A 21,533-nucleotide genomic window follows, 5' to 3' on the forward strand; every position below is an offset into this window, starting at 1 on the left:
CTTAAATAAAAGAAAAAGAGAAAAATAGTTTTAGATTCATAAAAAAAACAAAATTATATAATTAATAAAATAGTAAATTCGCTAATATCAACAAAAATTTGTAAATTTACAACCAAACGTTTGGTTTTTCTTTTTTTTTTTTTTATATTAGCAGTTTAAGGAAAAGTAATAAAAAAAAAAAGAAAAAATTTAATTATAAAAGTAATTTTTTTTTTTTTTTGGGACTATTGTATAGGATTAAGGCTCATAAATCAAAAAAGAAATAATTTAATGTTTGAATAACAAATGAAATGGAAAATCTTATTCTAAATAAAAATTAATTAAAAACAATAGTTTTCTTTTTAAGCATGTTTCTCTACATATAACTCACCACTATATTTAAACAAATTGATTCAAATTAAAAGATTTTAAAAAAATTTGTGTCGAAAAAATTATAATTAAATTTTTTTATAAAATTCAATATTTGTTTTTTTTTTTTTTGCAAATTCATATTAAAAATTATTATGAATTTTAATTTCAATTAATGTGATGAAAATCATGGTATCCTTTTTCAATTAAAAGAAATATTCTCTATTTTAAATATTTAATAAAAATGAAAAAATTTCTAATAAACAACACTTAATAAAACACTATTTCTTTTAAATTTTCAATTTAAAAATCATATTAAACTTTATTAATTAAAATCTGATCTGATTCCAAACATATAATAAATCAAATAAATAAATCAATTTAAAAAAAAAAATTTAAAAATTACAAATTAAAAATTAAAAAAAAGTATATATATTAAACATTTAAAAACAAGAAAATAGAAACAAATGATTAAAACCTTTTTATTGAATTAATTTGAAATAAAAAATAGGAAATAGTTTATAAAAAAATAATTTTAAGAAATTAATAAAGTACTGTTTAAGTGTAGGTATAACGTGTGTGAGAATATGTTCGTATCTTAATCAAAGATTATTGATCGAAAAATTAATTTTTTTTTAAATCCACATCAACATTTTTCTCTCTTATTAGGTTGATCTCCTTAATTATTATTCTATTCAATAAAAATTTTCATATTTTCAATAGGATTTTCAACAACAATTCTATTATTAAAAAGAAATCCTAATTTAATTGTTCTCTATAATGTAACCATAAAAATAGTTTTCACTACGGTACAAAGTTATTAAATAAAAATTGTGTTTTCATTATGTACAAATATTCAAAAAAAATTGTTTATATCCAAGAATGGAAAAGAGAAATGATTGTAAATATAAATTATAATTTTTAATCTCATATTTAATTTTTTACCAATACTAATTTAAAAAACAAAACCAACAACTTTCTTTTCATTAAGCATGAAGGATTCATTAAAAGAATGCTTTTTTAATATATATTTTCCTTTGCGGTTACATTTTAATGGAAACTCTTAAATATTTTATATCTTAAATATTTAAATATCTTGCATTAAATATGCTTAAATAAATTGTCATATTTTATTTAGATAGAGAACATACATAGTATAGGAATAGATAATATTGTTAAAGAAGTTGATGAGATTTTGATATGAGAAAAAAAAAGAAAATTGGACAGATAATAGAATAAATTAAATTAACGTTTTAAACGTTTTTTTTTAATAATACATTGCTATAATATAAATTCTATTTATATATATATATATATATATCTACATATATTTTTGAATATTCAGAATATAATAAAAATTATAACAATTTTTAAAAATTATATGATATATGAGTATAAAATTTATGCAACTGAATACAAAAATTCAAAATTTTTCAGACCGGGTGAGAGCAAAAGTTTAGATACTCATTTTTCAATTTAGCTTTTATATCGTTAACCATATTGTTGAGTTTGACAATGGATTCAGAATAAATATTATGATTTTTTCTAAGTGGAAAAGAAATGCATCACAATATTTATTTTGAACAATACTTTAACTCTCAAAAATTATGTTTTGCGATATAAAGACTATTTTTGAAATATTTTTGGTTTTTCTACTGGTACCATTTAAGTAAAAAAATATGCTTGATTGGAGTAAATATATCTTATGTTTCGGCGGTATAATAAAATTGCTCATATATTTTTATATAAAATAAATAATATAAATATATATTTATTTAAGCATTTTAAAATTTACTTATGCTTAACGTTTATATGTATATTCATTTAATATAATATGAAAATAAAAAATTTTTAATAATTGAACATATGTATAAAAATTTCATATGTAAACAAATATATTTAAATATTATACATGAACGTTAATAAATATAAATTTATATTACAATAATTATAATATTATAATTAAGTTCTCATTTCAAATTCATAGATTTTTAAGCTAAATTTTCAGCATAAATATATATATATGTATAGTATATTATATAAAAAAAATAACAATTAATTAAATAATATAAAATATGCAATATAATAATCTACATAATATTAACGTTTGCATAGCACATATACAACTAATTTACTAATCTCTTAAAATTAGATCTAGTATTAATTATTAAAATAAAATATAAAAAAACAGATAAAAAATAAAAAAAAAAAAATAATTACAATGAGCAAAAAAATTTAATCTTACAACTAAAATAGTACAATTTCTTGAGTTTACAACTAAAAATGTATATGAAAATTATGAAAATGTTTCAAAAACAATTGAAAAATTTCTGACAATTTCAAATTCAAATTCAATCTTTAAAATATATTTTATCTTTTATTATTAACCATATAATTATATTAATAAAATAATTTTAATATAATTAGTCTAAGTTATTATACTATAATATATATATATATAATATATAATATTATACAAGACAATATAAGACAGTTTTGGAATAATTAAAATCTTTTTTAAATTATCTATAATAAACTCAAGAATTTGATATTTTTTTTTAATTTAATAAAATTTACTTATAACAACTCATAAATATAAATATATATATACATATATATACAGCATTGACATCAAAATTTATAAATTTTAAGAAAAAGGGAAAACAAAGTTAAATTTACAATCTATAATTAATAATAATCTATAAATATATATATATACATATATATATCAAACATAAAAATGATGTTCTGAAAAAGTATATTAAAAATTTGATGTATTCAAAAAAAAAATAAAATAAAAAACAAAATAACCTTTTTTTTTGATCAATAAAATTATATAATTGATGTGGAATTTTTTTTTGTTTTTTTTGTTTTTTTTTTTGATTTTTTTTCCTGAAGAACTCAATAATATCGATTTGTAAACGTCGTACACATAAAATAAATGTCTACATTGCAGAAGGAAACCAAAATTTTCATTGATTAATATTTATATTTAATACTCTGTATTATATACATATGTACATTTTCATAAGAAAATTAAAATTACAAGAAATAATTTATAAGTACAAAATATTTAAATTTCATAATATTTAAATATTTAAATATTTAAATATTAAATATTTTTTAATCGAAAATTTAATATTTATTTATTTCCTAAATTCATTTCTTTTAAACGAATTATTAAAATTGTTAAAAAATTAATTATTTAATACTGATGTTTGCGTGCTATTACTGCCATTCATAAGATAAAACTCTATGAGATTTATCTGAATTCAATATGATAATACATGTACTATTGAAATTTTTTATATATGAAATAGCTCGAATTAATTAAATATATAGATAAAATGAGTTATTTCCATTTCCATCAATTAAATGTTTTGGTAAATTATTTTTAAATATTTTTTTTCCAAATGAAAGTATAGCCTCAGTTTAAAACAAGTAGCAGTTTTGAATAGTTAAAATTGTCTATTTTTAAATAATTAAAATTTCAAATTATGTTAATTTTTCTTTTAAAAATAAACTCAATGAGAAAGTTATAAAAAAAAAGCATCTACAATTCATATCAAGTGTACCAAAAAAAACCCTTCTAAATTGAATTCAAAAAATATATTTATTAATCAATTAAAATTTTTTAAAAATGATTTTGAAAAAAAAATAGTTTTGGAAGCAAAATGTGAACTATTTTTTTTTTCTTTTTTTTTTTTGGAATTAATCCAAATAAATTTTTTTTAAACAAAATAAAAGTTAAGGGAGACAATCTTTAACCCATCATTTCAAAAAAAATTTTTTTTTCAAAAAACAAAATTAAATAAAATCTTAAAGAATCTGAAAGCTCTACTGAGCTTGTCCATTTTTTTTGTTTTTTTTGTTTTTTTTGTTTTTTTTTTTTTTCAGATTCAATTAATGAAAAATGTAAACTAATTACATGTGGTAAGTAAAAAAAGTTGAAAAATACTTGGAAAATTATATAAATTTTTTTTTTATTTTTTTTTATTACTCTAACGATTTGCAAAAAAATAATTATAGCTATTCAATTCATAGTAAAAATTTTATACATAATGCTTTTTCTTTAATTATTTATTTATTTTTTACTCTGGCTTCTTATAAAATAGATAAAATTATTTTTATTTTATTAATTTAATGTACTTTTGTTTTTTTAATTGAAATAAAAGACCGATTAGAAATCATAATATTTGGTAGATCATTGTTTTTATTATATATTGTTAGTTGAATTTTAGCAACATTTTATAATTAAATTTTTATTTTATAAATATTATTATGTTCGCAATTCATATATAAAAAATTCATTTCAATATTCTATAACTTTACCATTATAGTTTTAGTAATTTTACTATAAGACAAATCATTCTTCTCTTCATCATATAAATAAAATTGATAAATTTAATGTTCCAAGAATATAGGTCAAAAAAGGGATTTTAAGAAATGTTTTATAATAACTCATGTTCTTTTAAATGCATTACTTAAGGTGATGGGATATTGTTAATAAATTTGAAATTCTATACTTGAAATCTTACTACTTTTTCAGTCAGGTTTTCAGTATGGTGTGTATTTCAATTAATCCACAGGAATAAAAATTTGGAAAGTTAAATCCCAGAGCAGGCCTAATAATGCATTATTGTTATTTTTTTTATATAATAGCATATTTATTTTTTATTTGATAGTAATTATATTTTTAGATTATCGAGAATTTCATTCAATGTCAATACATTTTATTACTATAGTAACACTACATTTCTCTCTGTTATGTAAAGCATATTTTCAAAATTATATTAAAAATTTTATTACAAATATATTTCTACTTTAAATTGAAGGTAATAATATAAAACATTTTATCAATCAATTATCTGATTTCTGCGTGTTATTAAAGGTTTATTCGTAAAGTTGAAACTGGTAAATTATAAGTTATAATAATTATAAGACGTCTCATAATGAACATTTTCTAAAGAATAATAATTATATAATATAAAACAATGATTTAAAATATGCTAAAATTTTCAAATAAAAAAAATTTTTTTTTTTTGTTAATTATTTTCATATATTTCGTTATCTTTTTTTTTCTATAAATTGTAATTATTGTTGTAATAATGCTCAGAATAAAATTAATAAAGATGATAATAAATAAAATTATGTTAATGTAATATTAATATTATTATATTAAATAATAATAAATATAGATATGAAATGGAAAAATATGTGTATAATAAAAGAAATATATAAGGAATTTTATTTTTATAATTTTTATTTTTATTTATTTTCTTCTAAATTATTTTAAATTATTATCAAGATATTAATTTTTTATGTTTTATATTTTTCTATTTTCATGATCAAAATTAATTGTCATTTGCAACCCAATCTACAAATGGAACGAACTCGAATTTACACGGAATTATTAAAATTACAAATAAAAATGTAGCTGATCGATTTACTGGATTAATAGATGGTATCTATAGGAAAAAGTCTTATCATTATCCTTTCTTATAATCATATGGTTATAATTATAATTATTATAATAACTTTTAGATGATTTTTTTTTTGTTAAAATCTTGTTTCATTTTTTTTCTAATTTTGTAAACATACTTTTTTTTCCATTTTTAATTTTGAAATTCATAATTAATTTTATGTGTAATTTTTATTATATATACTTAAAAAGAAAATTATTATATAATGAGAAATTAATAAAAAAAATTTAAATATATATATATAGGTAAATAATATATTATATAAATATATATACATATATGTATAATACCAAAAAGTAAAAATAGAAAATTACAAACAAACAAACTAGACAAAAATTAATGTTGTATATTTATAATATACAATTTAAATTAATTTTCTATTAATGAAAATCAAATATATTTATATATTATATAAGACAAAAAAAAAATTTAAATTAAAGTTAAAAATAGAGTTAAATATAAAGAAAACATAAATGTGATGCGTTTTAAAAATTTCTATAATAAAAGAAAAAAAAAAGAAAAACAGAATTTAATTAAAATTAATATTTATTACCAAAAAAAAAAGTACATAAAGAAAAAATAAGAGAAAATAGTATAATAAAATGGATTAACAATTTATTTAATTTCTAGTCCAATTAATTTTTTAATTAAAATAGAAAATGAAAGACATTTTAGTTGAGTTCCTTTTAAAATTATATTATATGTACTTAAATTTACTTAAATTTAATGAAAAAATTTAGAATTTTTTATATTGAGTAAAATTAAGTTTTGTAAATTTAAAGGTTATACTATTTTTAATAATTTAAAACATTCAATAAGTACTTGATAAATTTTTAATTTAAAAAAAATTTTAAATTTAAAAAATATTCAACAAAATATATATGAAGAGTGAAAAAATTAATTTTTCTATAATTTTGTATAATTTGCTCCAAAAAAAAATTTCCATAATTTTATATGATTTCATTATTTTTTTACTATTTCTTCATACAATTCAAAAAAAAATGAAAATTTAAATGTTTTCATTAATACACAAAGAAAATCTACATATTTCTTTAATATTGAAATTTATTTTAGAAATACTACGAGTATTAACAAAAAAATGTTGTATTTTAATGTATAATAAAAACCCTCAATATCTTATTTGAAAATTTAAGGTCAATGAATTGGAGAATAATTTTTAAATTGAATTATATAAAAATTATATGAAAATTTCAATAATATAAAAATTTTAAAAATGGTGTAACCTTTGAACACAGAAAAGATATTAAGCATTTTACTAAATTCTTCCAATTAACAACGAAAACTTAAAGTTGTGAGTTACCTATTTAGAATGAAAATATGTATAAAAAAAATTAAGTAAAGAGGAAATAAAAAATAATTTTTTGTAATGTTTTAGAAGACTTTATTGGTAAATTAAATAAAAATAAATAATAATAATTAAAAAAAAAAAGAAAATAATAATAAATATATACACAGACTATAATTGTTAAAATTGGCCTACAATTTTTCCTAAATTTAGGAAGAATAGTTACGAAATTATTTTTAGCTTTTTAAAAACCACTTGGAAGTACTTATAGAAATAATTAAAAAAAAAATTTAATAATTTTTATTTTTTTTTGTAATATTTTTAAATTTGTTTAAAAACTAATTCCATAACAGAATGTGATTTGTAGTTGATTCAAGGCCTATCGTAGTTTTCATATTATACATAATTCATATTCATTATAATAACCATGTAATGTAATATGTGTATATAACAACTAATGCATGGTTTGCACAAAAATATTTAATTTAAAATTATTTTTAATCGTTTCACTAATATTCAAGATATTCACATAATATTAATTATTACTAGAGAAATTTTTTAACATGATACTCCATCGATAGTGTCTACTTTAAAACTTAAATCTCACAATTCAACTACAAGCAATATCCTCAATAACATTCGCCAATTCAAATCATTCGCCAATCATTTAAAAAAAAAAAACTAATTTCAAATTATTTGCAACCATTTTTTTGTTCTTCTTTTCTATCAACAAATAAATCAATTATATTTCAGTATTATACTCTACCCGCACGCGATTTTCCGTCATTTTCAACTAAATAAATCTATAAACTTTAAAATTGTAAAAATTAAATAAACAAAATCATTAATATTTATAGCGAAATTTAAGTTAATAGATTAACATAAATATATACAATAATTGTCAAATAAAAATGTAGTTGAAATTTTTTACGAAAACAATTAATTGATAATTAAAATTTAATAATAATTATAATATTAATATTAATAGTAATAAAAGAAAATCACTGATATAAAAAAAAATGTAAAACGTTATACTGCCCGAGAACTACTAGTAGATTTAATACATGTTTTAAAAATTATTTAAATATTAAAAGAAAAATTGAAAAAAAAAAATCACGTAGCAAATATTATAATAAAAATAAATGTATAATCAAAGTTTAAAAAAAAATGTAATTAGTAGCATTTAATATGCTTTAAAGACACATATATACAAATTAAATTAATTGTATATAAAAGTAAATTTAGATTAAAGAAAAAAAAATAATAATAAATTAAATATGTGTGATTTGTACTGTAAGAATGATTTATAATAAAAATTCCCAATGATATTTTAAAAATTTACTTTTATTAATAAAAAGTTCAAACTTAAAATATTGAACTTTTGTTATGTTTTTATAAGTTTAAATGTAGTGAATATGATTAAATTTCAAATTAGTTACATTTAAATTTTTTATTATCTGATTTTGTAAAATACTAAATATATTACACTCAAATTCTTTTGAAATTTTAGCACATTCATTAAGTTTTTTTCTTTGTTTTTAGAAATAATGAATGTGTTTTTCAATTATATCCTTTTTGTTTTTTATAAATATAATAAATATTAAGATTTTGAAGAAACCAAAAAAACCAAAAAAAAAAAAAAAACCAAAAAAACATAAAGAAATGAACTGTACCTTTTCCAATAAATTAAATAACGAACAATTAATTGGTAGTTATATAATTTTTTAAAAATTTCAAAGAATCAGAAATAATTCAATTTAAATTAACCATTTTTTATAAAACCAAAATGTTCAACAATTTAAAAAGAAACGATATCAAAATTAAGTATTATTGAAAATTTTATATAGTAATAAATCGAATTTTTTTTTCTTAATATGATTAATTTTTAATAAGTTATAATAATTTATAAAAATGATCGTTTTAAAATTTAAAATAGTTTGCACTTTCATTCATTATAATATCATTAAAAAATTTATTTTTTGTATATATAAATATTTTTTAATCAATACACCATTTTTCCAATATATATAATAAATTGGATACTTCTGTTTATATAACTAATGTAGCTTATGTGATCAATAAAATGTGATTCGATAATGTTTTCAAAGTCAATTTTATACGTTAAGTTTATTTTTAAATATTTAATATTAGTTGGCACAAAAAATTCATTGTTTATATAATCAGTTTTTTTAAGAGTTTATTATTTATTATTTGCTCTGGCTTTTTATTAAAGCAACAACATTAAAAAGAAAAGATTATTTATAAATAAAAATTACATACATAAAGAATTTATTCTTTAATATTGGATGTGGTGCCAATTAATTGCTTTACACTGTTTCAATTCACCTACAACCAATATAATTTTTGTTTATTAAATTAAAATAATATCTATTTTATTTTGTTTTAAAATTTGCTTTTTCAAAAAAAAAAAAATATCTACTTTAATTATGTTTCTGTCTTTTACACCAAAATATACGAAAAGAAATTAAATGTAATGTGAACGTTTCAAAAGAAAGGAATTAAAAATGTTTATTTAAAATAATGATTTTTTAATACTAGATAGATTATTAACAATTTCTTTATTAACTTGAAGCTATAATAATCACTAATTTCTTGCAAATTTTCTAAATTCAACACGATTTCATTGATAAATAAAATAGAGTAAAAATTTAATTGTAATAGTTTTGAATTGAATTCGAAATATATTTGGCGATTTTCTATGTAATTTATAAAAGCAATTTGCTATTCTATTCTTAAATTAAATATTTAATAATATTTAATTATCTAAGAAGTAATATACAATAATTATTATAATAACTATAAAGTAGTAAGAAATAAATACATAATAACAATGAAATTCATTTATTTCATCTCCTAATTCATACATAATTCATAACATGAAAATGAAAAAAAAAAAAAACAGGAAGAAGTTTTTTTATATTATATAAAAATATTTTTGAATTATAAATTTATATTATGTATGTATTTTATTTTTAATTTCATATATAGTACAGGTTAAACTTTACATTTCAGTTGATTTCATTTCGTTTATTTTGGTTGAATCTCTTCAATAATTAACTTAATTTTGTGTTTACTTGTACAAAATTAAAAACCAACAAAAAATATAAAACCAAAACAATCTGTATTAAAACTGAATAAAAATAACGTACTTCCAAAATAAATAATAAATAAATTAATTATTAAAATAAAACTTTAAATAAATTAAAACCAAAACCAAACCAATTAAAAAATTTATATATGTAATGAATATTACATTATGTATATGTATATAAAATATATTATGTAAATTATTAAAGTGAAATTAGATATATGTGTATTATGATGATGCATGTGAAAATGTGTATAAAAAAAAAAAAATTAAAAATATTTATATGTATAACATATATATTTTAAAATATAAAAACAAAGTATTAAAACTTATATAATAATGCAATATATATTATACAGAAATCAAACAAAAATTTGTTGTAAAAAGTAATAAATAAAACCAAAAAAAAAAAAAAATTTATAATCGTATTAATTAAAATTCAATAAGAAAAAAAATTATACATAATAACTATATTCTTTTTCTCTTTTTTATTATTTTTTTTTTCGTTTGTAAATATTAAAAAAAAATATCTATTAAATTAAAAAGAAAACTTACCAGTCATTTTTTAACATATGTATATATAAATATATGAAAAGAACTCTTATGATCTCAAAATGTAAAAAGTGTACGAATAAAATTTGTCTAATGAAAAAAAAAAAAATATTATACAATATAACAATAAATGTTATCGAATTTTTTTATTAATTTCATTCACTTCAATTTTAATTATTGCAATTAAGATTATTATTTTATGATATTGCTTTCTCTTCGTGATAAATGTGTAAATTAATGTTTGTAGAAGAAAATTTGATATTTTAAAAAAATTTAATAATATTTAAAATTTATATTAAAATTTTATTAAAATATATAAACATGTAATTCTTTTACATGTTTTAGAAAAAAAAAAAAAACTTTTTGCTTATATATTAACTATTTTCTTTAAAAAATTTTTATAAACGCAGTATATCATGAAATAAAGCGAAAACTGCGCTATATTTGTGTTCATAAACAAATGGTGCTCACTTAATTTGTTCATAAATATAATAGTTTTACAGTATTGCGTTTATGAAAATCTCTATCATTAAGTATATGTATCAGTAAAATTTGAAAATTATATTAAATAGATTTAATTATCTGAGCAGAACATTCTTAGAAATTTTAAAAAATTTTAAAAAATTTCTGAAAGTTTCTAAAAAAATTAATTTTTTACCAATAGATACGCAAACTTTTGTTTTTTTTTGTAAAAAGTTGTTAATTATTGATTTGAATTCGTATTTTTTTAATTTATTAGATTAATATTATTAATATTAATATATTTAATTATTGTGTACTTCTAATTTAACAATAATTAAAATTTACTTATTTATTTAATTATTTTTTTTTTAGATAAATTTTATTCGTACTCTGACAATTTAAAAATAAAATATTAAAAATAAATATTAAAAAAAAAAAAACAAATATAATAAATAAACCTGTTAAATATTTAATTTATTAAAAAAGGAAACCGAAAATAAAAAAAAATAAAATAAAAATAAAAATCAAACCAAAATTTTAAATTAAATTTTTATTGTTTATTGTTGAAATATTATTCTTATAGTTTTGTTTTCATTCATTATTGATTATATTTAAAAATCTATGTAAGAAGTTGAATTGATTAAAAAATAAAATATATGAAAGATTGAAAATTAACCAAAAAAAAAAATTTTAAAATAACAAAAAATATATATATATATAAAAATATTAAAATTATAATAACCAGGACTTTTTCTTTTTGTTTATTATTAAAAAAAACAATTTACCGAAGTGCATAGTAAAATTTCTATATAAATTATATTATATAAAATATTATATTATAAAAAAAAAAATAATATTTTAAAATATTTTAAAATTTTTTTTTCTTATTTTCAAAACCAATAATATTAAAAATAAAAAAAAAAAACTTGTTCAAAATAAAAAAAAAAATTTATTAAAAATTATTACAAATCTTGACTATAAAAGACATAATAAAAATGATATTACTAATATTATGTATTGAAATATTATATTTACCAGGAAAAAAAATTATTTAGCTGAAAAAAAAAAATATGAAAAAATGGAGACAAAAACACAATTGCGTTTCAACTTTTCTAATAAAAAAATGAAAAAATAAAATAAAATGAAAAAAAAATAAACTGAATTATAAAAATAAAAAAAAAATTTCGAAGTGATCAATAAAAATTATAGAAATCAATACTCAAAATCTATCAATATATTTTATTTTATTTTTTTTTTGTAGCTTACAGATGTATATGGAAATTTTTGATAATTCTCGAATTAATGAACTAATTCTCGGAAATAATGGGGATTTCGATGTAGCTCTAACATAGATCTTAATATAAAGTTCGGATAACAAACGTTCGGATTAACACAAACTGCAAAATCTTCAAAAATAACATGTTCGAAAATGACAATTAAAGTTCTAAATTAATTTTTAAGTTTTTTTTTTAACTATTGCAAAAAATATTAAAATTTAGATAAAAAGCGTAATAGAAAAATATTAGATATTTATAAATTAATCGAGTATGTTACAAATTTACTAAATAAAATATTTAGTTTCTGTAGATTTGTAAGTCCATGAAAAAAGATTTTTGAGATTTACTTAAAACTATCAGGGAATATCTAATTTATTTAAAATCTCCTTTATTATCTTACATGTTTATCTATTAATCTCTAAATTTTAACAATATTCTTAATATAATTATGTTTTGAATAAATTATTGCACAATTCAATATTGATTATTATCAATATTGTAAATTAAACAAATTATATTTCTTATTCAAAATGAAATAATTATTATAATAAATTGAAAAATATGTTTATTTTGATTTAGAATGAACTGCAATTTTCTAAAATAATTTGAACAGCATTCATAATATTTATTAATAACCTTAGTTGGCGTTTTACTTATAAAATAAAAATAAAATTTTCCGAAAATTATTCTCTTATCTAAAAAAAATTATATTTTTGTTTTAGAATTTATTTGTTATTCGAATATTTTCAAATGTAAATTTATATATTTTAAATTTTTTGATAAATTTTATCACTTTTTTTTTAATTTAAAAATTATAATTTTTTTTGCATATTTATTATAATATTATAATATTTATATATTGCTATTTTGTTTAATAATTAAGAAAAGATTTCTTTTTTTAATTAACTTATAAACTGTAAAATAAAATCTATTGTTATCAAATATAATTTATAAATTTCAAAAATTTGTTATACAAAGCCTTTTTCATATCTTGTCTATAATAAAGATAATGGCAGATACATTAATATCAATCAATATTAAAATGCGATTACATATTGTATAAATCTTTCTATTTTATAATATAATCTAATTATAATTGAACTAATTATAGCTCTAATTATAGCTCAGAATACAAATTATCAAGAAGCTGAATGTAGTAGATAACTGAGCAATAGTAAATTTTAGTAGATAACTAGGGCTAATAGTAAATTTAATAAATTTATAAAGGAAAATATCAATAAACTACTACTACGAGTATAATGAATTCAGAAACAATTTTATATTACATAATAATAACAATATAAATAATATGAGTAACACGAAAACTTTTATATTCAGACATATAGATAATTAATATTTTTACTAATTGAATTATTTACAAAATTATATTTATAAATTTGATTCCGGATTATTTCTTATCAGTAATAACCTTGATCATTTTTAATTTTTTAAAGGCAATATTTCGTCATAGGAGATTTCACTTTTGCTTTTAATTTTATTTCTTATCAATTTAATTTTATTCCAGCTGTTTAATTACGCAAAATTATCTATGTATGTAATTATATTTTATTAATATATTATGAAAACACTTAATGTTATGTCTGGGGGCAATTATTTAAAAAAAAAATATATTACGCACCATAGACTTCATATTTAAAACTGATAAAACATTAATTAAAACTATTAAAATATAATTTGGATTAAATTTTTTTGAAATTAAAAAGGCATAAATTTGAACTTCGAAAGTAGTCCTATTTTGAACTTCGACTCATATAATTTTTATATGTCTATAAAATTAATTTATAATAAAATTTCTATATTTTGATGCCATAGAATTTCTCCGTTAAAAAATAAAAAACGTTGTAGATAAAAGGTCAACTGTTTTTCGAATATTGTAGATGTAAAGGTCACCTGTACTTTAGGAATAGGTCAAAAGAACATTTTAAACAATAATTTTAACAATAAAAGAACATTTAACTACATGTTAATCTTTTATAATAAAACATTTATTTATTTATTTATTTATTTTTTAAATCTATAATTTTAATATAATTCAATAACATTATCTATTACTGATATCAAATTTAAAAAAAAAAATAATAATTTACTAAAAAAAAAAAAAATTGGGATTCAATAAAGCTTTTAAAGAATCAAGTTCAAACGAAATTTAATTCAGTAAGTAAAAAAGATTCGTATTGGTAAAATGTTTTTAACAATTATTTTAATTGGAATTTTAACATTTATTTTTAGTTACTTATACGTTAAATATGCTAGAATATTACAATTATCAAAAAAATTACCAGGACCACCAACAATACCAATTTTGGGAAATGCATTATCATTTATTGGTCAACCACCAGAACAAATAATTTTAAAAGCACTTGATCTTTTCGATAAATTTAGTGGTGATGGTTTAATGAAAATATGGATTGGACCAGAATTAAATATTTTAATATCAAATCTTAAAGATATTGAAGAAATTTTAGGACGTACTATACATAATGATAAAGCTGGTGAATATCATTTATTAGAAGCATGGATGGGTGAAGGATTATTAATTAGTAAAGGAAAAAAATGGTTTCAACGTAGAAAAATTATAACACCAGCATTTCATTTTAAAATCTTAGAACAATTTATTGATATATTTGAAGAACAAGGTAATATACTTGTTGAACAATTGAAAAAACAAATTGGTAAAGAAATTGATTTATATAATTATTTTAATTTGGCGACATTGGATGTTATTTGTGGTAATTATTAATATTTTTTTTTTATTTATTTATGTATTTTTGGATTTTTTTTTTTTGGTGATAATAATATTGATAATTACATATTTTTTTAAATTTTTTAATCTAATCAAAATTTAATTGAATTTTTTGATTAAAAATTTTAGACCGCTTTGTTTATTGCTTTTGTAAAAAATTGTTTTTACTGTTATATTTAGTGGTTAATTGGAATATTGGAATTGATAAGCAAATTAAGTATTTTATGTTGAGCAATTCCTTGATAAGTTTATGCTATTCATAAATTTGCGCATATTTTCTTTAATTTAAAAATCTTTAAACTCTTTAATTAAATGGCTACTTATATACTAACATTTTAAAATTTTCGAATTTTAATATCCAATTTTCTTTAAATTACAATTAACCAAAATATTGGACTTTGTCCTATTTTAATAATTGATCCGGTTTTATTTATTTACCAAAAAATTTTTTTTTTTGCATTTGAATTCAACCTTATCTTTTAATTTTCCTAATCTTTATTTATATTTTTAAAATTTTGTCCTTCATTTTCTATACTTTTATTATTATTTTTAATTTTTGAAAAATACGTACTAGCTATTTATGAGTACTTAAAGTTTTGTTGACCTTTTTAGATTATTTAATATTTCGGAGCTGGTAGAAAATTTTGATAAATTGTCAATATTATAAATTAATATTAAAATTATTTTAAAATTTTAATTATGTACTTTAAAGTTTATTATTTTAATTTTAGAAACTGCAATGGGTGTCAAAGTAAATGCTCAAACTAATTCTGATTCAAAATATGTTTTGGCGGCTAGAACGTAAGTAATTCCTTCTATTCTTCTACATTACTTCCTTCTATCCTTGTACATTACTGATCGAAAAATATCAGTTTAATTTTTTTTTTATTGTTCCATATAAAAATTCATAAATATACAAATATTTAAGTAGATTTCGAATATTGTAGATCTATAATAATTATTTTGAAATTATATAATTATGCGTGTATATTTTTTTTATAAATTATTATTATTTGATTTTTAGAATGTCAAAAGTTCTACATAAAAGAATGTTTGATTTACGATTTCGACCAGATATTCTTTTCAAATTTAGTAGCCTTGCAAGTGATGAAAAAAATGCTTTAAAAATTATGCATGATTTTTCCGAAAAAGTAATAATATCAAGACGAAATGAATTGATAAAATCTTCTGATGAGGAAAAAACTACTACAATATTAGATGATATTCAAAATGATTTAAATGATTTAGGAGTTAAACGAAAATTAGCTTTTCTAGATATTCTTTTAAAATCTGAAATTGATGGGAAACCATTAACTAATTTGGATATTCGAGAAGAAGTAGATACTTTTATGTTTGAAGGACATGATACAACATCATCTGCTATTTTATTTTTCTTTTATAATATAGCAACAAATCCAAAAGCTCAACAAAAATGCTATGATGAAATTATAGAAGTTCTTGGTACAAATAAGAAACAATCAATTACTATATCACATTTAAATAATTTGTCATATATTGAGTTATGTGTTAAAGAAACATTAAGAATGTATCCGTCTGTACCTATAATTGGAAGAGAAATAAAAGAAGAAAGCGTTATTAGTAAGATATTTTCAATTTTAAACAATTTTTATACAAAAATTGAATTGTTTTTTAATTTATTTTAATTTTTTCTTATATAATTATATTCTTTTTTGTATTGTAGATGGTAAAACAATTCCAGCAGGAACAAATGTTGGAATATCACCATTACAATTAGGTTTCGATGAAAATTTATATCCAAATCCAGAAGAATTTATACCAGAACGTTTTGATTTGGCAACAAGTGCAGAAAGAAAAAATCCATATGCATATATACCATTTTCAGCTGGTCCCAGAAATTGTATAGGACAAAAATTTGCAATGTTAGAGATTAAAAGTGTTGTAACAAATGTTTTGAGAAATTTCGAAGTTGAATATGTTGGTAACGAGAAACCAGTATTAATAGCTGAATTAATATTAAAAAGTAGAGATCCGCTTATATTTAAATTAAAAGAGCGAATTTAAAATTATAATTTGCAAAAATAAATTTTTCAAATACAATATATAAATATTTACATTTTATTAAAAATTTTGAAAACTATGAATGATTTTCAATAAATCATAATGTATTTAGGTTATTTTATAAAGTTTGTTTCTATTATTATTATATGTTTGTATATTTTCAAATAATCATCACATTTTATAATTAAGTTAAATAAAAGTAAAACAAAACTTAAATGTTAATTTAAAAAAAAAAAAATTTTTGTGTAAATTTATTAGAATCTTCTTTGATTTGCTTGTCTGTCCATTAAAACTGATGTAGGTAAAGCTGGGCCAGATGCTTCTTGATCAAAAGCTTCAGCTACATCAAGATTATGTTGTAATTGTCGAATTTCAGATAAAGGTTTCAACATAAAAATTGGAACATCATCATCACGTCTCTAAAATATTATAATTTTCATTAATAATTTTGAATTTTATTAAATTAATATTATATCTATAAATTACTTGAAATAACATTTCTCCTTCAAAATATACAAGACCATGTTTTCTAGCTCTTAAAAGAATTCCAACAACTTTATTTGAAATATAATTGTAAATCTAAATAATTAAAATTATAAAATGTAATATAATTTAAAATTTATATTTCAAAAAAACTTATGTACATCAAATAGATCACCGAAGAGTATAACTTTTAATTCAGGATTATATTGATTCGGCATACCCTGTTGATCAATTATTTCACATAATTGTAACATTTCTCTGTTGACATGAAAATTAGCTTTTTTACCACGCATGGCAGTTAGACTACCTTCAATTGGTCTAAAATATTTGTTTTTGTGTAAAAAATAAGTTTTAAAAATTAGGTTAGAAAATACAATATTTGCTAGAGCTATACGTAATAACTTTGAATTTTGAAAATTAGTATAAGAAAATTTCTTACTTTCCATAATTTGGATCTGAAAATTTTGGACCAAATGGATTGTTCCGTTGCATTTTAATTTCGAAATAAAAAACAAATGTTTCCAATAATATTCTTTCAATGAATTTAATTTAATTTACTGTAGTAATTTTAAAATATAAACAATGATCGAATATGACAAACTAAAATATAAATTTAATTTGAATGCATGAAATGTGAATCATGTACGTAAATTTAGAAATTGTAGCTTTTGTTTTGAAAAAAGAGTCTTTGTATTAATATTATTTTTAAAAAAACGAAAGTTTTTATTTAAAAAAAAAGCTTTTTGTTAAGTATTACAAAATTTAAATTTACGCCTTTATACATAATTCGCACACGAAAGTGCTTATATGAAAATAATTTAATATCAGAATTTTAATTAAATTAACTTTAATCAAAAAAATTTTATCTTGATATAGTGAATTATAAAATTATTAAATTAATATTTAAGAACTAATGATCCCTAGTATTTGTGTACTTACGTTTATCATTAAAATACAAATTAAGAAACCAAAGGTTTGGGCTCGTTTTCATATCCATTTTTCCTCTTATACCACGGTGATTTATTAATTTTATTCGACTTTTTCAAATGTTTCCCACCATGTTTATTTCTTTAAAATAAGAAATTTAATAATTATTATACAAATGTTCACACACATATATAGACATACATATTTTTTTTATATATTAATAATTATTGATAAACTTACATTATTATTGTGAAAATTGAAAGACCAATTGTTAAAAATGCTTCAATCAAAAACATTCTAAATGGCATTATTTATTAATATTTGTTTAATTTTATTGGTTTGTCATTTAAATTTTGAGTTAATGATTACTATTAAATAGAAAATTAATTGTTTGTATTTTAATATTCAATTTTAAATATTTATAAATAAATAATATTTACTTACTATAAATTACTTGGCTAACTAATTTCAATTATTCTTATTTGAAATTAGATTAATGAAAAACAAAAAATAATTGTAAATTTAATTGAAAAATTCTATTTATAAAATTTATAAATGTGCATATACAAACATAATTAATTCCTATAATTGAAATGTACAAATTCACAGCGATGATTACATTTAATTTATATATAAATAAAAATAAATTGTAAAGCTTTTATTATGCTGTAGGTGAGTGTGGAAAATTAAAACTTTTTTCTGAAATTTTATAATATTAAGAAACAAATGTACTCACATCTTAATATGTTTTTATGCTTGATTGAATAGCTATTTAGCATTTTCATATATCTATAAATTTAAACAAATAGAATTTATGTTTATTGTAATTTAAATTTTGTACCAATTTAGCAATTACAATGTATTTTCATGCCGCAATAAATAAGGAAAATTTTTGTATACATACTTTTCTTAATAATCACAATTTTCTTTTTGAATATTTTAAAAATTTTTGCATATTTTTAGGATCATGAAATTAAGAAATAGATACAAGTACATTATTATTATAACTGCTACCATACATGAGATTTCTTTTTATATTGACCAAATATTTTTTATAAGGGCATATAATACAAATAATATTGTATTAAAAAATTATATTAATTAATTTTAATTTTATAAACTCAACTCTTTTACTTCTATATAACAATTATAATATAAAATTTGTTCAAATGATTCAATTTTAAATATCGAAATTTTAGATTAAGTAAATCATTTACTAGTCATAATTTATTATAATTGAACTGTAACCAATGGAATAAGAAGAGAATTTACAGAATTTATATTAATTGTGGCAATAATTCAAAATTAAATTAAATAGATTAATTAAATGGCGTAAAATGCTGTGATATTTTATATTTTATACGTAAAAATAAATTTAAATAACTTTAATAAATTCAAAATAGCTATAGAGTTAAAGATATTGTAATTATGTAGATTTAAAATACTTGTATCTGGAAATTATTCTTTTGAAATGTGCACAATATATATTCGCAAAATAATTTTGTTATTTAATGTTAAAATGAAATTTTTTGCTATTTGAAGATCCATGAATTAGAAGAATTCATATACATGTATTTCAAGGAGAAATTTTAATTTAATTCGAAATAAAAATTGTAAGCAAATTTTTTTTATTAATTATAAATAAACCTACATATTATATGAATTGAATTTACAAGACAATTGTGGCTATTAAGGTTTTAGTTATTTAAATACTTATTAAATTTTTATCATAGTTACAATATAATATAAGCAATAAGCATACATAGTTACAATATAACAATAAGCAATGAAACATCAGGTATTTTTGAAAATGCAGTTTACGTTTTAACATTTCTAATTTAGAATTTAATTAATTTTAGCAATAGTAAAAAACAACTGCAAAATCTTCAATGTTGTTACTTGTAGGAAAGAAAGATTTGGAAGTTGTTAAAGTATTATCACAGTAATACGTTTTTTATTCAATTAATAAATTGAAAACTAAATGTAACAATATAAAAATAATTAGAAAACACAAAAATTACTCTAATAATTATTTTAAATTTTCCGAAATTTTATTTTATTTGCAGTAGTAAATTTAGAACTGCATATTTACTCTGCATATTTAGTAAAGTTAGAACTGCAATGATATATTTTCCTCTATTCAATTACTTAATTATTAGAAATTATTGCAAATTAAGTGCTGAAATAGAATTGAATTATTAAAAATACCCTATCTACTTATTCATATTGTCTTTAGTTATAGAAAAAATATAAAATAACTTTAGATTTAACTAAGATTTTTAAGCAATTTATGAAAGAGAAATGGAAAAATAAAAAGAAAACAATAATATTTATTTTTCTAATACTGTATACTTTTTAATTTTTTATTTAATTTTTTTTACAGTGTCTTAAATATTTTTTTTCATTATACATAATTTCTTTTTTTTTAACATTTTAATAAAATATGTATATACGAATAAATAATTTACATACCATTATGTTATTTGTTTTTTTTTTTTTTTTATTCAAATTATACTAAACTATTTTATTTTTTAAATTAATCTCTTTTTGTTTTGTTTTATTTATTAAAATTTTCATTGTTCTATTTAAAATTATATAAAATTAGTAGTACGTTGTTATTATTTGAAATATTAATTTTGACTTTTTATTTTTATGTAATATTCTTCAAATACCATTGAAATACCATTAAAATTATTCATAATTTCGAATGAAGTATACAATTTTCAAATCTAATTATATTTCATTTAAACTATATAAAGAAAAATTACATAGAATGACTATA

At 17.7% G+C, this 21,533-nt stretch overlaps 3 protein-coding genes across 21 annotated transcripts in view; 2 read left to right on the forward strand and 1 right to left on the reverse strand.

Annotated features, from left to right (window-relative positions):
* LOC129611438 (sex-lethal homolog) overlaps window positions 1-6,147 on the forward strand; it is a 107,246-nt gene extending 101,099 nt beyond the window's left edge. For 6 of the 19 annotated variants that reach the window (XM_055524605.1, XM_055524602.1, XM_055524604.1 and 3 more), the window contains one exon: window positions 5,786-6,142. In XM_055524605.1, the coding sequence (XP_055380580.1) occupies window positions 5,786-5,853 (68 nt within the window). In that variant the 3' untranslated portion in view covers window positions 5,854-6,142. Of the gene's footprint in view, window positions 1-5,785 lie in introns of all 19 variants that reach the window. The other 13 variants (XM_055524609.1, XM_055524606.1, XM_055524607.1 and 10 more) reach the window with 8 other exon arrangements.
* Window positions 6,148-14,704: 8,557 nt separating this feature from the next.
* Window positions 14,705-17,360, forward strand: LOC129611274 (cytochrome P450 4d1-like). The gene is made up of 4 exons (XM_055524334.1): window positions 14,705-15,287; window positions 16,033-16,102; window positions 16,326-16,900; window positions 17,004-17,360. The coding sequence occupies exons 1-4, from the start codon at window positions 14,741-14,743 to the stop codon at window positions 17,342-17,344; spliced, it is 1,533 nt and encodes a 510-aa protein (XP_055380309.1). The 5' UTR covers window positions 14,705-14,740; the 3' UTR covers window positions 17,345-17,360.
* An 83-nt stretch (window positions 17,361-17,443) lies between these two features.
* On the reverse strand, window positions 17,444-18,409 carry LOC129611275 (actin-binding Rho-activating protein-like). Its single transcript, XM_055524335.1, has 4 exons — window positions 18,264-18,409; window positions 17,986-18,142; window positions 17,828-17,920; window positions 17,444-17,760 (listed from the first exon to the last, which is right to left on the reverse strand). Exons 1-4 carry the CDS (start codon window positions 18,314-18,316, stop codon window positions 17,596-17,598), a joined length of 468 nt encoding a protein of 155 aa, XP_055380310.1. The 5' UTR covers window positions 18,317-18,409; the 3' UTR covers window positions 17,444-17,595.
* Window positions 18,410-21,533: the final 3,124 nt, after the last annotated feature.

Source organism: Condylostylus longicornis, unplaced genomic scaffold, assembly GCF_029603195.1.
Source record: "Condylostylus longicornis isolate FDR11 unplaced genomic scaffold, ASM2960319v2 ptg000049l, whole genome shotgun sequence".
Taxonomy (NCBI): Eukaryota; Metazoa; Arthropoda; class Insecta; order Diptera; family Dolichopodidae; genus Condylostylus; species Condylostylus longicornis.

Excerpts from the sequence above, each read along its gene's own strand:
- LOC129611275 (XM_055524335.1), bottom strand. The coding sequence starts at position 18,316 with ATGCAACGGAACAATCCATTTGGTCCAAAATTTTCAGATCCAAATTAT. Across the intron at positions 17,921-17,985 it reads TCTTCGGTGATCTATTTGAT|ATTTACAATTATATTTCAAA; the intron begins GTACATAAGTTT and ends TTAATTATTTAG. Across the intron at positions 17,761-17,827 it reads AAGGAGAAATGTTATTTCAA|AGACGTGATGATGATGTTCC; the intron begins GTAATTTATAGA and ends ATAATATTTTAG.
- LOC129611274 (XM_055524334.1), top strand. The coding sequence starts at position 14,741 with ATGTTTTTAACAATTATTTTAATTGGAATTTTAACATTTATTTTTAGT. Across the intron at positions 16,103-16,325 it reads TATGTTTTGGCGGCTAGAAC|AATGTCAAAAGTTCTACATA; the intron begins GTAAGTAATTCC and ends TTTGATTTTTAG. Across the intron at positions 16,901-17,003 it reads AAAAGAAGAAAGCGTTATTA|ATGGTAAAACAATTCCAGCA; the intron begins GTAAGATATTTT and ends TTTGTATTGTAG.